Here is a 17,098-nt window from a genome sequence, read left to right as displayed (position 1 = left end):
CCATCCCCTGGTACAGTGTTATATTAACCAGACCATCCCCTGGTACAGTGTTATATTAACCAGACCATCCCCTGGTACAGTGTTATATTAACCAGACCATCCCCTGGCATGACACAGTGCTATATTAACCAGACCATCCCCTGGTACAGTGCTATATTAACCAGACCATCCCCTGGTACAGTGTTATATTAACACAGACCATCCCCTGGTACAGTGTTATATTAACCAGACCATCCCCTTGTACAGTGTTATATTAACCAGACCATCCCCTGGTACAGTGCTATATTAACCAGACCATCCCCTGGTACAGTGCTATATTAACCAGACCATCCCCTGGTACAGTGCTATATTAACCAGACCATCCCCTGGCATGACACAGTGCTATATTAACCAGACCATCCCCTGGTACAGTGTTATATTAACCAGACCATTCCCTGGTACAGTGTTATATTAACACAGACCATCCCCTGGTACAGTGTTATATTAACCAGACCATCCCCTGGCATGACACAGTGTTATATTAACACAGACCATCCCCTGGTACAGTGCTATATTAACCAGACCATCCCCTGGTACAGTGCTATATTAACCAGACCATTCCCTGGTACAGTGTTATATTAACACAGACCATCCCCTGGTACAGTGTTATATTAACCAGACCATCCCCTGGTACAGTGTTATATTAACCAGACCATCCCCTGGTACAGTGTTATATTAACCAGACCATCCCCTGGCATGACACAGTGTTATATTAACCAGACCATCCACTGGTACAGTGTTATATTAACCAGACCATCCCCTGGCATGACACAGTGCTATATTAACCAGACCATCCCCTGGTACAGTGCTATATTAACCAGACCATCCCCTGGTACAGTGCTATATTAACCAGACCATCCCCTGGTACAGTGTTATATTAACCAGACCATCCCCTGGCATGACACAGTGCTATATTAACCAGACCATCCCCTGGTACAGTGCTATATTAACCAGACCATCCCCTGGTACAGTGTTATATTAACACAGACCATCCCCTGGTACAGTGTTATATTAACCAGACCATCCCCTTGTACAGTGTTATATTAACCAGACCATCCCCTGGTACAGTGCTATATTAACCAGACCATCCCCTGGTACAGTGCTATATTAACCAGACCATCCCCTGGTACAGTGCTATATTAACCAGACCATCCCCTGGCATGACACAGTGCTATATTAACCAGACCATCCCCTGGTACAGTGTTATATTAACCAGACCATTCCCTGGTACAGTGTTATATTAACACAGACCATCCCCTGGTACAGTGTTATATTAACCAGACCATCCCCTGGCATGACACAGTGTTATATTAACACAGACCATCCCCTGGTACAGTGCTATATTAACCAGACCATCCCCTGGTACAGTGCTATATTAACCAGACCATTCCCTGGTACAGTGTTATATTAACACAGACCATCCCCTGGTACAGTGTTATATTAACCAGACCATCCCCTGGTACAGTGTTATATTAACCAGACCATCCCCTGGCATGACACAGTGTTATATTAACCAGACCATCCACTGGTACAGTGTTATATTAACCAGACCATCCCCTGGTACAGTGTTATATTAACACAGACCATCCCCTGGTACAGTGCTATATTAACCAGACCATCCCCTGGCATGACACAGTGCTATATTAACCAGACCATCCCCTGGTACAGTGCTATATTAACCAGACCATCCCCTGGTACAGTGTTATATTAACCAGACCATCCCCTGGCATGACACAGTGCTATATTAACCAGACCATCCCCTGGTACAGTGCTATATTAACCAGACCATCCCCTGGCATGACACAGTGCTATATTAACCAGACCATCCCCTGGTACAGTGCTATATTAACCAGACCATCCCCTGGTACAGTGCTATATTAACCAGACCATCCCCTGGTACAGTGTTATATTAACCAGACCATCCCCTGGTACAGTGTTATATTAACCAGACTATTCCCTGGTACAGTGCTATATTAACCAGACCATCCCCTGGTACAGTGTTATATTAACCAGACCATCCCCTGGTACAGTGTTATATTAACCAGACCATCCCCTGGTACAGTGTTATATTAACCAGACCATCCCCTGGCATGACACAGTGCTATATTAACCAGACCATCCCCTGGTACAGTGCTATATTAACCAGACCATCCCCTGGTACAGTGTTATATTAACCAGACCATCCCCTGGTACAGTGTTATATTAACCAGACCATCCCCTGGCATGACACAGTGCTATATTAACCAGACCATCCCCTGGTACAGTGCTATATTAACCAGACCATCCCCTGGTACAGTGTTATATTAACCAGACCATCCCCTGGCATGACACAGTGCTATATTAACCAGACCATCCCCTGGTACAGTGCTATATTAACCAGACCATCCCCTGGTACAGTGTTATATTAACACAGACCATCCCCTGGTACAGTGTTATATTAACCAGACCATCCCCTTGTACAGTGTTATATTAACCAGACCATCCCCTGGTACAGTGCTATATTAACCAGACCATCCCCTGGTACAGTGCTATATTAACCAGACCATCCCCTGGTACAGTGCTATATTAACCAGACCATCCCCTGGCATGACACAGTGCTATATTAACCAGACCATCCCCTGGTACAGTGTTATATTAACCAGACCATTCCCTGGTACAGTGTTATATTAACACAGACCATCCCCTGGTACAGTGTTATATTAACCAGACCATCCCCTGGCATGACACAGTGTTATATTAACACAGACCATCCCCTGGTACAGTGCTATATTAACCAGACCATCCCCTGGTACAGTGCTATATTAACCAGACCATTCCCTGGTACAGTGTTATATTAACACAGACCATCCCCTGGTACAGTGTTATATTAACCAGACCATCCCCTGGTACAGTGTTATATTAACCAGACCATCCCCTGGTACAGTGTTATATTAACCAGACCATCCCCTGGCATGACACAGTGTTATATTAACCAGACCATCCACTGGTACAGTGTTATATTAACCAGACCATCCCCTGGTACAGTGTTATATTAACACAGACCATCCCCTGGTACAGTGCTATATTAACCAGACCATCCCCTGGCATGACACAGTGCTATATTAACCAGACCATCCCCTGGTACAGTGCTATATTAACCAGACCATCCCCTGGTACAGTGTTATATTAACCAGACCATCCCCTGGCATGACACAGTGCTATATTAACCAGACCATCCCCTGGTACAGTGCTATATTAACCAGACCATCCCCTGGCATGACACAGTGCTATATTAACCAGACCATCCCCTGGTACAGTGCTATATTAACCAGACCATCCCCTGGTACAGTGCTATATTAACCAGACCATCCCCTGGTACAGTGTTATATTAACACAGACCATCCCCTGGTACAGTGTTAAAGTAACCAGACCATCCCCTGGCATGACACAGTGTTATATTAACACAGACCATCCCCTGGTACAGTGCTATATTAACCAGACCATCCCCTGGTACAGTGCTATATTAACCAGACCATCCTCTGGTACAGTGTTATATTAACCAGACCATCCCCTGGTACAGTGCTATATTAACCAGACCATTCCCTGGTACAGTGTTATATTAACACAGACCATCCCCTGGTACAGTGCTATATTAACCAGACCATCCCCTGGTACAGTGCTATATTAACCAGACCATTCCCTGGTACAGTGTTATATTAACCAGACCATCCCCTGGCATGGTACAGTGTTATATTAACCAGACCATCCCCTGGTATAGTGTTATATTAACCAGACCATCCCCTGGCACAGTGTTATATTAACCAGACCATCCCCTGGCATGACACAGTGCTATATTAACCAGACCATCCCCTGGCATGACACAGTGCTATATTAACCAGACCATCCCCTGGCATGACACAGTGTTATATTAACCAGACCATCCCCTGGTACAGTGCTATATTAACCAGACCATCCCCTGGTACAGTGCTATATTAACCAGACCATCCCCTGGTACAGTGTTATATTAACCAGACCATCCCCTGGTACAGTGCAATATTAACCAGACCATCCCCTGGTACAGTGTTATATTAACCAGACCATCCCCTGGTACAGTGCTATATTAACCAGACCATCCCCTGGTACAGTGTTATATTAACCAGACCATCCCCTGGCATGACACAGTGCTATATTAACCAGACCATCCCCTGACACAGTGCTATATTAACCAGACCTGTGTGCTACCTATACCCCCCACTACCTATACCCCCCGCTACCTATACCCCCCGCTACCTATACCCCCCGCTACCTATACCCCCCACTAGAATCCCCCACACTACCTATACCCCCCGCTACCTATACCCCCACTACCTATACCCCCCGCTACCTATACCCCCCGCTACCTATACCCCCACTACCTATACCCCCCACTACCTATACCCCCCACTAGAATCCCCCCACTACCTATACCCCCCACTACCTATACCCCCCACTAGAATCCCCCCACTACCTATAACCCCCACTAGAATCCCCCCACTACCTATACCCCCCACTACCTATACCCCCCACTACAAATTGCTAAATTGTAATTACTTCACCACTACGGCCTATTTATTGCCTTACCTCCCTAATCTTACCTCATTTACACATTGACTGTATGTTTGTTTATGTGTAACTCTGTGTTGTTGTGTGTGTCGCACTGCTTTGCTTTATCTTGGCCAGGTTGCAGTTGTAAACGAGAACTTGTTCTCAACTAGCCCACCTGGTTAAATAAAGGTGTTCTCAACTAGCCTACCTGGTTAAATAAAGGTGTTCTCAACTAGCCTACCTGGTTAAATAAAGGTGTTCTCAACTAGCCTACCTGGTTAAATAAAGGTGTTCTCAACTAGCCTACCTGGTTAAATAAAAGGTGAAATAAACAATATAGAATCCCCATACTTTAATGAAGACAGCTTCTCCATCCTGGAGGGGAAATCAATCATTTCTCGAATCTGGGACATGTACTAGTCTGTGGCGACCTAAATGCCCTCAGCACAAAGGGGGACAAACACCTACCTGGAGGTGACAGCATTCCCTCCCTCATGCCCCTCTAGGCACAACTATGGCAACGTAACCAACAAAAACGGGTCACAACTCCTGCAGCTCTGTCACACTCTGGGTCTGTACATAGTCAATGGTAGGCTTCGAGGGGACTCCTATGGTAGGTACACCTATAGCTCATCTCTTGGCAGTAGTACTGTAGACTACTTTATCACTGACCTCAACCCAGAGTCTCTCAGAGAGTTCACAGTCAGTCCACTGACACCTCTATCAGATCACAGCAAAATCACAGTCTACTTGAACAGAGCAATACTCAATCATGAGGCATCAAAGCCAAAGGAACTAAATAATATTAAGAAATGCTACAAATGGAAGGACTGTAGTGTGGAAACCTAACAAAAAACATTTAGTGAACAACAAATTCAACCATTTTAGACAACTTCCTGGACAAAACGTTCCCCTGTAATAATGAAGGTGTAAACTTGGCAGTAGAAAACCTAAACAGTATATTTGACCTCTCAGCTTCCCTATGAAATCTAAAAATGTAAACAGAAAACCGAAGAAAATGAACAACAATGACAAATGGTTTGGTGAAGAATGCAAAAACCTCAGAAAGAAATTGAGAAACCTGTCCAACCAAAAACATAGAGACCCAGAAAACCGGAGTCTAAGCCTTCACTACGGTGAATCACTAAAACAATACAGAAATACACTACGGAAAAAGAAGGAACAGCACGTCAGAAATCAGCTCAATGTAATTGAAGAATCCATAGACTCTAACCACTTCTGGGAAAATTGGAAAACATTAAACAAACAACACGAATAATTATCTATCCAAAATGGAGATGTGTGGATAAACCACTTCTTCAGTCTTTTTGGCTCTATTACAAAGAATAAAGAGCAAAAACATATACATGATCAAATACAAATCTTAGAATCAACTATTAAAGACGACCAGAACCCACTGGATTCTCCAATTACATTGAATGAGTTACAGGACAAAATAAAAACCCTCCAACCCAAAAGGCCTGTGGTGGTGATGGTATCCTCAATGAAATGATCAAATATACAGACCACAAATTCCAATTGGCTATACTAAAACTCTTTAACATCATCCTTAGCTCTGGCATCTTCCCCAATATTTGGAACCAAGGACTGGTCACCCCAATCCACAAAAGTGGAGACTAATTTGGTTGGTGGGGTAAGTGTGTGTGTCAGAGATGTGTGTAAGTTGACTATGCAAACCTTTTGGGATTTTCAACACATTGTTTCTTATAAGAAGAAGTGATACAGTCAGTCTCTCCTCAACTCTTAGCGAAGAGAGACTGGCAGCATAGTATTTATATCAGCCCTCTGATTACAATGTAGAGCAAGATGTGCCACTCTGTTCTGGGCCAGCTGCAGCTGAACTAGGTCTCCCCTTGCAGCCCTCTGATTACAAATAAGAGCAAGATGTGCCACTCTGTTCTGGACCAGCTGCAGCTGAACTAGGTCTCCCCTTGCAGCACTCTGATTACAATGTAGAGCAAGATGTGCCACTCTGTTCTGGGCCAGCTGCAGCTGAACTAGGTCTCCCCTTGCAGCACTCTGATTACAATGTAGAGCAAGATGTGCCACTCTGTTCTGGGCCAGCTGCAGCTGAACTAGGTCTCCCCTTGCAGCACTCTGATTACAATGTAGAGCAAGACGTGCCACTCTGTTCTGGGCCAGCTGCAGCTGAACTAGGTCTCCCCTTGCAGCACTCTGATTACAATGTAGAGCAAGACGTGCCACTCTGTTCTGGGCCAGCTGCAGCTGAACTAGGTCTCCCCTTGCAGCACTCTGATTACAATGTAGAGCAAGACGTGCCACTCTGTTCTGGGCCAGCTGCAGCTGAACTAGGTCTCCCCTTGCAGCACTCTGATTACAATGTAGAGCAAGACGTGCCACTCTGTTCTGGGCCAGCTGCAGCTGAACTAGGTCTCCCCTTGCAGCACTCTGATTACAATGTAGAGCAAGACGTGCCACTCTGTTCTGGGCCAGCTGCAGCTGAACTAGGTCTCCCCTTGCAGCACTCTGATTACAATGTAGAGCAAGACGTGCCACTCTGTTCTGGGCCAGCTGCAGCTGAACTAGGTCTCCCCTTGCAGCACTCTGATTACAATGTAGAGCAAGATGTGCCACTCTGTTCTGGGCCAGCTGCAGCTGAACTAGGTCTCCCCTTGCAGCACTCTGATTACAATGTAGAGCAAGACGTGCCACTCTGTTCTGGGCCAGCTGCAGCTGAACTAGGTCTCCCCTTGCAGCACTCTGATTACAATGTAGAGCAAGACGTGCCACTCTGTTCTGGGCCAGCTGCAGCTGAACTAGGTCTCCCCTTGCAGCACTCTGATTACAATGTAGAGCAAGACGTGCCACTCTGTTCTGGGCCAGCTGCAGCTGAACTAGGTCTCCCCTTGCAGCACTCTGATTACAATGTAGAGCAAGACGTGCCACTCTGTTCTGGGCCAGCTGCAGCTGAACTAGGTCTCCCCTTGCAGCACTCTGATTACAATGTAGAGCAAGACGTGTCACTCTGTTCTGGGCCAGCTGCAGCTGAACTAGGTCTCCCCTTGCAGCCCTCTGATTACAAATAAGAGCAAGATGTGCCACTCTGTTCTGGGCCAGCTGCAGCTGAACTAGGTCTCCCCTTGCAGCCCTCTGATTACAAATAAGAGCAAGATGTGCCACTCTGTTCTGGACCAGCTGCAGCTGAACTAGGTCTCCCCTTGCAGCACTCTGATTACAATGTAGAGCAAGACGTGCCACTCTGTTCTGGGCCAGCTGCAGCTGAACTAGGTCTCCCCTTGCAGCACTCTGATTACAATGTAGAGCAAGACGTGCCACTCTGTTCTGGGCCAGCTGCAGCTGAACTAGGTCTCCCCTTGCAGCACTCTGATTACAATGTAGAGCAAGATGTGCCACTCTGTTCTGGGCCAGCTGCAGCTGAACTAGGTCTCCCCTTGCAGCACTCTGATTACAATGTAGAGCAAGACGTGCCACTCTGTTCTGGGCCAGCTGCAGCTGAACTAGGTCTCCCCTTGCAGCACTCTGATTACAATGTAGAGCAAGACGTGCCACTCTGTTCTGGGCCAGCTGCAGCTGAACTAGGTCTCCCCTTGCAGCACTCTGATTACAATGTAGAGCAAGACGTGCCACTCTGTTCTGGGCCAGCTGCAGCTGAACTAGGTCTCCCCTTGCAGCACTCTGATTACAATGTAGAGCAAGACGTGCCACTCTGTTCTGGGCCAGCTGCAGCTGAACTAGGTCTCCCCTTGCAGCACTCTGATTACAATGTAGAGCAAGACGTGCCACTCTGTTCTGGGCCAGCTGCAGCTGAACTAGGTCTCCCCTTGCAGCACTCTGATTACAATGTAGAGCAAGATGTGCCACTCTGTTCTGGGCCAGCTGCAGCTGAACTAGGTCTCCCCTTGCAGCACTCTGATTACAATGTAGAGCAAGACGTGCCACTCTGTTCTGGGCCAGCTGCAGCTGAACTAGGTCTCCCCTTGCAGCACTCTGATTACAATGTAGAGCAAGACGTGCCACTCTGTTCTGGGCCAGCTGCAGCTGAACTAGGTCTCCCCTTGCAGCACTCTGATTACAATGTAGAGCAAGACGTGCCACTCTGTTCTGGGCCAGCTGCAGCTGAACTAGGTCTCCCCTTGCAGCACTCTGATTACAATGTAGAGCAAGACGTGCCACTCTGTTCTGGGCCAGCTGCAGCTGAACTAGGTCTCCCCTTGCAGCCCTCTGATTACAAATAAGAGCAAGATGTGCCACTCTGTTCTGGGCCAGCTGCAGCTGAACTAGGTCTCCCCTTGCAGCCCTCTGATTACAAATAAGAGCAAGATGTGCCACTCTGTTCTGGACCAGCTGCAGCTGAACTAGGTCTCCCCTTGCAGCACTCTGATTACAATGTAGAGCAAGACGTGCCACTCTGTTCTGGGCCAGCTGCAGCTGAACTAGGTCTCCCCTTGCAGCACTCTGATTACAATGTAGAGCAAGACGTGCCACTCTGTTCTGGGCCAGCTGCAGCTGAACTAGGTCTCCCCTTGCAGCACTCTGATTACAATGTAGAGCAAGACGTGCCACTCTGTTCTGGGCCAGCTGCAGCTGAACTAGGTCTCCCCTTGCAGCACTCTGATTACAATGTAGAGCAAGACGTGCCACTCTGTTCTGGGCCAGCTGCAGCTGAACTAGGTCTCCCCTTGCAGCACTCTGATTACAATGTAGAGCAAGACGTGCCACTCTGTTCTGGGCCAGCTGCAGCTGAACTAGGTCTCCCCTTGCAGCACTCTGATTACAATGTAGAGCAAGATGTGCCACTCTGTTCTGGGCCAGCTGCAGCTGAACTAGGTCTTTCCCTGCACAACGGGACAATAATCAAGATTAGACAAGAGCCTGCAGGACTTGCTTTGTGGAGTGTGGTGTCAAAAAAGCAGAGCATCTCTTTATTACAGCCAGACCTCTCCTCAGCTTTACAACCATTACATGTATATGTTTTGAACATGACAGTTTACAATCTAAGGCAACGCTGAAAATAAACACAGCTATGGAGGAATAGGAATGGAGGGGAAAGATAAACATGGGGGGCGTACCAGCCGCGATGGCCCCGACCAGGGGCTGCAGGGTGAGGGCCCAGGGGTAGTTCCAGGCCCCGATGATGAGGACCACTCCCAGGGGCTCTGGCTGGATGTATACCTTCAATTACATGAAACTGTATTAATCATCTCAGTCAGTGGCTAAATGGTTTACATATATACTCCTAGAAAAGAAATGTCCTTCAGCTGTCTCCATGGGGAGAACCCTTAGAAGAAACCTTTTGAGATCCATGTAGAACCGTGTTGGGTTTCATATAGAACCCTCTGTGGGAGGGGTTATTCAAATGCTTCTCCAATCGGAGACAGCCGTAGGACCTTTCTAAGAGAGTAGTTAAGTGTAAATGTCTGCTGTTAAGGACTGATGTAGTTCACTGATACGTGGTCCACACTGTACCTGGTCTGAGATGGTGAGGAGGCTCTTCTCTACTGGCCGAGGAGCAGCCCACTGCGCCAGCTTTGACACAGCCAGGCTGATCTCATTCTCCAGGCCGATCAGCTCCAACAATGGGGTGTCGTACTGGCTCTGTGGAACGCAAAGTGAGGTTTATTGATGTGAGATAAAGGACACGTTCCAAATGGAACATCCCGCCCTACTTTTGACCAGGGCACAAAAGGCAAATTCACTTTACTTCCTGAAATGTTTGTCTTCAATATTTTAATTGACCCCAACCCAGATAAGTCCAGTGCAAAGATTTTACCCTGTTGATGTCCTGTTTGAGGGCGGTGGCGATCTCTCCCTGTCTGTCTGTGATCATCCTCTGGAGGGACTTGAGCTGCTGAACTCTGAACTCCAGGGGTCGCGACCTCCCGGCAAGGAAGTTTTCCCTGGCCCGCTGCACCACCTGCATCTCCATGGAAAAGTGTCACCAACACACACCTGGATAGACAGACCGACAGACACAGGTCACCAACTCACACGTGTAGAGTACACACACAGGTACCGGTCACCAGACCACACCTGTACAGACAGACCAACAGAGAGTACAGACAGATACAGGTACCTGTCACCAGACCACACCTGTACAGTATAGATACAGGTACCTGTCACCAGACCACACCTGTACAGTATAGATACAGGTACCTGTCACCAGACCACACCTGTACAGTATAGATACAGGTACCTGTCACCAGACCACACCTGTACAGTATAGATACAGGTACCTGTCACCAGACCACACCTGTACAGTATAGATACAGGTACCTGTCACCAGACCACACCTGTACAGTATAGATACAGGTACCTGTCACCAGACCACACCTGTACAGTATAGATACAGGTACCTGTCACCAGACCACACCTGTACAGTATAGATACAGGTACCTGTCACCAGACCACACCTGTACAGTATAGATACAGGTACCTGTCACCAGACCACACCTGTACAGTATAGATACAGGTACCTGTCACCAGACCACACCTGTACAGTATAGATACAGGTACCTGTCACCAGACCACACCTGTACAGTATAGATACAGGTACCTGTCACCAGACCACACCTGTACAGTATAGATACAGGTACCTGTCACCAGACCACACCTGTACAGTACAAGACCACTAGACCACAATGTAAATTGTCCGGTGGTGATTTTTATGAATTGTTCTGCAGTCTAATGGCTTGGGGGTAGAAGCTGTTGAGGAGACTTTTGGTCCTAAACTTGCCAAAAAGATTACGATTAAAAAAATAATCCAAAACACATTGATCTATGAATTAATAGGGATAAAATCAAATCCAAGTTAATGATCAAAAACCTTTCCCTCTGGGCCAAAGGGCACAACTACATGCAATGTTCCAAGTCTTAAGAAAGGAACTTTTGACGATACAACTTTGACGATACAACAAAGAATATATCACATATGGAAAGTGAAAAATAAAACAGCATCTGTACCGCTTGCCGTGCGATAGCAGAGAAAACAGTCTATAACTTGAGTGACTGGAGTCTCTGACAATTTTATGGGCTTTCCTCTGACACCGCTTTTTATATAGGTCCTGGATGGCAGGAAGCTTGGCCCCAGTGATGTACTGGGCCGTACGTACTACCCTCTGTAGGGCCTTACGGTAAAATGCCAAGCAGTTGCCATACCAGGCGGTGATGCAACCGGCCAGAATGCTCTCGATTGTCACGACTTACACCGAAGTCGTTTCCTCTCCTTGTTCGGGCGGTGTTCGGCGGTCGGCGTCACCGGTCTTCTAGCCATCGTCGATCCACTTTTCATTTTCCATTTGTTTTGTCTTGTTTTCCTACACACCTGGTTTCCATTTCCCTCATTAAGTATTTTGTATTTAACCCTCTGTTCCCCCCATGTCCTTGTGTGGAATTGTTTGTTTCTTGTAGTGCTTGTGCACGGTATGCTGGTATTTACCGGGTTATGTTTGACCCATTTCATGTATTGTTCTGTTGACGGTAGTTTATGTATATTAAACGACACCGTTGTAAATCAATTTTTGCTCTCCTGCACCTGACTTATCGGCGCTGCCATGGACCGCGTTGTCCAAACAATGGACCGCTGGGAGAGACAGGGAGTTCCTCCAGCGCCTCCCCCAGCACAACAGGGGTCTCCACTACTCACTCCCCCTGCACCCGGTTCCAGTGGGATTCGCCTCACCCTCCTCGGGGAGTACGATGGGACGGCTGCCCGCTGCCAGGGTTTCCTGCTGCAGTTGGAGTTATACCTGGCAACCGTCCACCCGGCTCCTTCAGGCTGTGAGAGGGTGTCCGCCCTCATCTCCTGCCTCTCGGGGAAAGCCCTGGAGTGGGCCAACGCCGGTGCTGGACCACTTTGAGGAGTTCACCCGCCGTTTCCGGGCAGTCTTCAACCACCCGCCCGGGGCAGAGCGGCGGGTGAACGTCTTTTCTACCTACGGCAGGGGACGAGGAGCGCACAGGAGTTCGCTTTGGACTTTTGGACCCTGGCCTCCGGAGCAGGATGGAACGACAGGGCCCTGATCGACTACTATCGCTGCAGTTTGCGCAAGGACCTCCGTCGAGAGTTGGCCTGCAGGGACACCACCCTCACCTTCGAACAGCTGGTAGACCTGTCCATTCGGCTGGATAACCTGCTGGCTACCCGCGGATGTCCAGATTGGGGTCTGTTGGTTCCATCCCCCAGCACCACCGCTCCGATGCCCACGGAGTTGGGAGGTGCTGCGCTCAGGGAGACCGGAGGAGGTTCCGTCTCGTGCACCATCTGTGCCCACAGAGGTCACACTTCCGTTCGGTGCTGGGTTGGTTCCTCTGGGGGTCGAGGCAGCAGGCAGGGTACTCTGGCATCACCTCAGGTGAGCCGGCACCATTCTCACCCAGAGCCCTCTGTTGCACACATTACTTTTCCTGAGTTTTCCCCGCATAAGGCGCTCCTCGATTCAGGCGCGGCTGGGAATTTTATTGACAGATCATTTGCCCATAGTTTAGGGATCCCCATGGTTCCTGCGGCTATGCCCATCCTAGTTCACGCCTTAGATAGTCGACCATTAGGGTCAGGGTTGATTAGGGATGCCACCACTCCTCTGGACATGGTGACGCAGGGGGGTCACATGGAGAAAGTCATTTTCTTTCTCATTGACTCTCCTGCGTTCCCCGTGGTGCTAGGCTTACCCTTGTTAGCTTGTCATGACCCCACTGTTTCATGGCAACGGAGGGCTCTCACGGGGTGGTCGCGAGAGTGCTCGAGGACGTGTTTAGGGGTTTCCGTAGGTGCTACTATGGTGGAAAGTCCAGACCAGGTCTCCACCATGCTCATTCCCCCTGAATATGTTGTTTTGGCTCTCGCCTTCTCCAAAAAGAAGGCGACTCAATTATCAACCCATCGACGGGGGAAAGGTGCAATAAATCTCTCTTGTTCTGTTGACACCGTTGTAAACCATTTTTCGCTCTCCTGCGCCTGACTTCTCTGCCGCCAGTACGCACCGCATTACATCGATGGTGCAGCAATAATTGAGAATCTCAACAAGCATTTTTCTACAGCTGGACATGCTTTCCACCTCGCTACCTCTACCCCGGTCAACAGTCCTGCGCTCCCCACAGCAACTCGCCCAATCCTCCCCCACTTCTCTTTCACCCAAATCCAGATAGCTGATGTTCTGATAGACCTGCAAAATCTGGACCCATACAAATCAGCCGGGTTAGACAATCTGGACCCTATCTTTCTAAAATTATCTGCCGAAATTGTTGCAACCCCTATTACTAGCCTGTTCACCTCTCTTTCGTATTGTCTGAGATTCCCATAGATTGGAAAGCATCCCCCTCTTCAAAGGGGTAGACACTCTAGACCCAAACTGCTACAGACCTATATCTATTCTACCTTGCCTTTTTAAGGTCTTTGAAAGCCAAGTTAACAAACAGATTACCAACCATTTCGAATCTCACCGTACCTTCTCCGCTATGCAATCTGGTTTCAGAGCTGGTCATGGGTGCACCTCAGCCACGCTCAAGGTCCTAAACGATATCATAACCGCCATCGATAAGAGACATTACTGTGCAGCCGTATTCATCAACCTGGCTAAGGCTTTCGACTCTGTCAATCACAACATTCTTATTGGCAGACTCAACAGCCTTGGTTTCTCAAATGACTGCCTCGCTTGGTTCACCAACTACTTCTCAGATAGAGTTCAGTATGTCAAATCGGAGGGCCTGTTGTCCGGACCTCTGGCAGTCTCTATTGGGGTGCCACAGTGTTCAATTCTCAGGCCGACTCTCTTCTCTGTAAACATCAATGATGTCGCTCTCGCTGCTGGTGATTCTTTGATCAACCTCTACGCAGACAACACCATTCTGTATACCTCTGGCCCTTCTTTGGACACTGTGTTAACAAACCTCCAAACGAGGTTCAATGCCATACAACTCTCCTTCTGTGGCCTCCAACTGCTCTTAAATGCAAGTAAAACTAAATGCATGCTCTTCAACCGATCGCTGCCTGCACCTGCCCGCTCGTCCAGCATCACTACTCTGGATGGTTCTGACTTAGAATATGTAGACAACTACAAATACCTAGGTGCCTGGTTAGACTGTAAACTCTCCTTCCAGACTCACATTAAACATCTCCAATCCAAAATTAAATCTAGAATCTGCTTCCTATTTCGCAAACAAAGCATCCTTCACTCATGCTGCCAAACATACCCTTGTAAAACTGACCATCCTACCAATCCTCGACTTCGGCGATGTCATTTACAAAATAACCTCCAACAGTCTTCTCAAGAAACTGCAAAAATCTCTGAAGCTGGAGACTCTTACCTCCCTCACTAGCTTTAAACACCACCTGTCAGAGCAGCTCACAGATCACTGCACCTGTACATAGCTCATCTGTAAATAGCCCATCCAATATACCTCATCCCCATACTGTACTTATTTATCTTGCTCCTTTGCACCCCAATATCTCTACCTTCACATTCATCTTCTGCACATCTACCATTCCAGTGTTTAATTGTTATATTGTAATTACTTACCTATTCATTGCCTTACCTCTCTTATCCTACCTCATTTGCACTCACTGTATATAGCTTTTTCTACTGTATTATTGATTGTATGTTTGTTTATTCCATGTGTAACTCTGTGTTGTTGAATGTGTTGAACTGCTTTGCTTTATCTTGGCCAGGTCGCAGTTGCAAATGAGAACTTGTTCTGAACTAGCCTACTTGGTTAAATAAAGGTTAAATATTTGTTTTTGTGGGGGGGGGGGGGGGGGAGCATCAGCATTTGTGGGTTTGATTACAGGCTCAAAATGGCCAGAAAGAAAGACCTTTCTTCTGAAATCTGTCAATCTATTCTTGTTCTGAGAAATGAAGGCTATTCCATGCGTGAAACTGGCAAGAAACTGAAGATCTCGTACAACGCTGTGTACTACTCCCTTCACAGAACAGCGCAAACAGGCTCTAACCAGAATAGAAAGAGGAGTGGGAGGCCTCGGTGCACAACTGAGCAAGAGGACAAGTACATTTGAGTGTCTAGTTTGAGAAACAGACGCATCACAAGTCCTCAACTGGCAGCTTCATTAAATAGTTCCCACAAAACACCAGTCTCCACGTCAACAGTGAAGAGGTGACTCCGGGATGCTGGCCTTCTAGGCAGAGTTGCAATGAAAAAGCCATATCTCAGACTGGCCAATAAAAAGGAAACATTAAGATGGGCAAAAGAACACAGATGCTGGACAGGCGATCTCCTTTCCCAGTTTCATCAACAGGTCAGAATTCACGCTGCTCCAGATGCATAGGGCATTGTACCTAATAAAGTGACCACTGTATCTATAGACTTTCCACAATGTGTTCTGGGAATACCTGGGGTATTAAACATTTGGCTGTAAGTGTTGAACAGTTTCATCTATTACCTCAGGAGATTCAGCTTGTCTGGGGATGGACCAAGGACTTCAACAAAGCCAAAATAGAAAATGATTGGAAGGGGTCTCTTTGCTGTTAAATTACAGACATAAATAAATGACTGTTGTGCCTTGTAACTACTTTAAACATGTGCAGCTAACAATGCAAACACTAATTTGGCATACAATTTGAGACTGTAAACATTGTAGAATGTAATGTTAACACTGTCTGACTTCATATATAACAAATTGCACTTGAAATGAACATTTCATTAAAGTTATTGCAAAATAAATGCATATTTTCACTTTTTGTCTGTGACAATCACTGAATTAGTTATTAATTTCTTCATCTTTTAAATGCAATATTTGAGATTTTATGTATTTCTATCAAGTCAAAAATTAAATTTCTACTAAAAACAAAGGTTGTAAAAGTATGCTAGACATTTATAGAATAAATCATACCTAGTTTGATGATTCTGTGACAAAACGGTGAATTAGTTATTGATTTCTTCATCTTTAAATGGCTTTTGGCGAATGTCCGATTGTGTAAATATAAACTTTACCTTGGTTATAAAATATTAGTTGGTTGGTTGTCAAACCTAAAACGGTATTCAACTGAAGTAACAGTGTAATGAACGTTGTAAATCACTCTGATAGACTACATACAGTACTTTGTCTGTTGGATACATCTAAACAATTATGTTCCATACTCACACGTGAATGAAAGCATCAATCTGGAGCAACAATACACGAAATGATCAATGATCCCGATTTATCCAAGTAGTGAAATCACCGCTGACAGTGAAAAAAAAAAAGAAGCTATCAGAAACGTTCCTATCCTGTGCAATAAAAAAAAATATTGGTGTATAACCAACGAGGTGAACAGCGTTATGCCACAGTACAATAGTCTGTCCTTGTTCCTGCCTCACTGACGTGACCGTGGGAGGCACATGGCTGCACATTAAACGTTTATCGCACGAGGCTACGGGGGGGTATCGTTTACCCCATCAGACGTCACTAATAACTAGGTAGCTAGGTAGACGTTTTTTTTTACATTTATACAAAATGGAAAATTGAGCTACGAAATGGCCATATGGTTAGTCCTAAAATATC

At 46.8% G+C, this 17,098-nt stretch overlaps 1 protein-coding gene across 2 annotated transcripts in view; it reads right to left on the bottom strand.

The window, feature by feature from the left end:
* LOC109876471 (aldehyde dehydrogenase family 3 member A2) overlaps positions 1-16,920 on the bottom strand; it is a 33,620-nt gene extending 16,700 nt beyond the window's left edge. Inside the window, exons 1-4 of one of the 2 annotated variants that reach the window (XM_031791250.1) lie at positions 16,700-16,920; positions 10,376-10,554; positions 10,072-10,200; positions 9,675-9,777 (exon numbers count right to left, since the gene is read on the bottom strand). In XM_031791250.1, the coding sequence (XP_031647110.1) occupies positions 9,675-9,777; positions 10,072-10,200; positions 10,376-10,531 (388 nt within the window). In that variant the 5' untranslated portion in view covers positions 10,532-10,554; positions 16,700-16,920. The remainder of the gene's footprint in view (positions 1-9,674; positions 9,778-10,071; positions 10,201-10,375; positions 10,555-16,699) is intronic. The other variant, XM_031791251.1, reaches the window with a different exon arrangement.
* Positions 16,921-17,098: the final 178 nt, after the last annotated feature.

The sequence above is a fragment of the Oncorhynchus kisutch genome, linkage group LG15, assembly GCF_002021735.2.
Source record: "Oncorhynchus kisutch isolate 150728-3 linkage group LG15, Okis_V2, whole genome shotgun sequence".
Taxonomy (NCBI): domain Eukaryota; kingdom Metazoa; phylum Chordata; class Actinopteri; order Salmoniformes; family Salmonidae; genus Oncorhynchus; species Oncorhynchus kisutch.
This window is presented reverse-complemented; position numbering and strand designations above follow the sequence as displayed.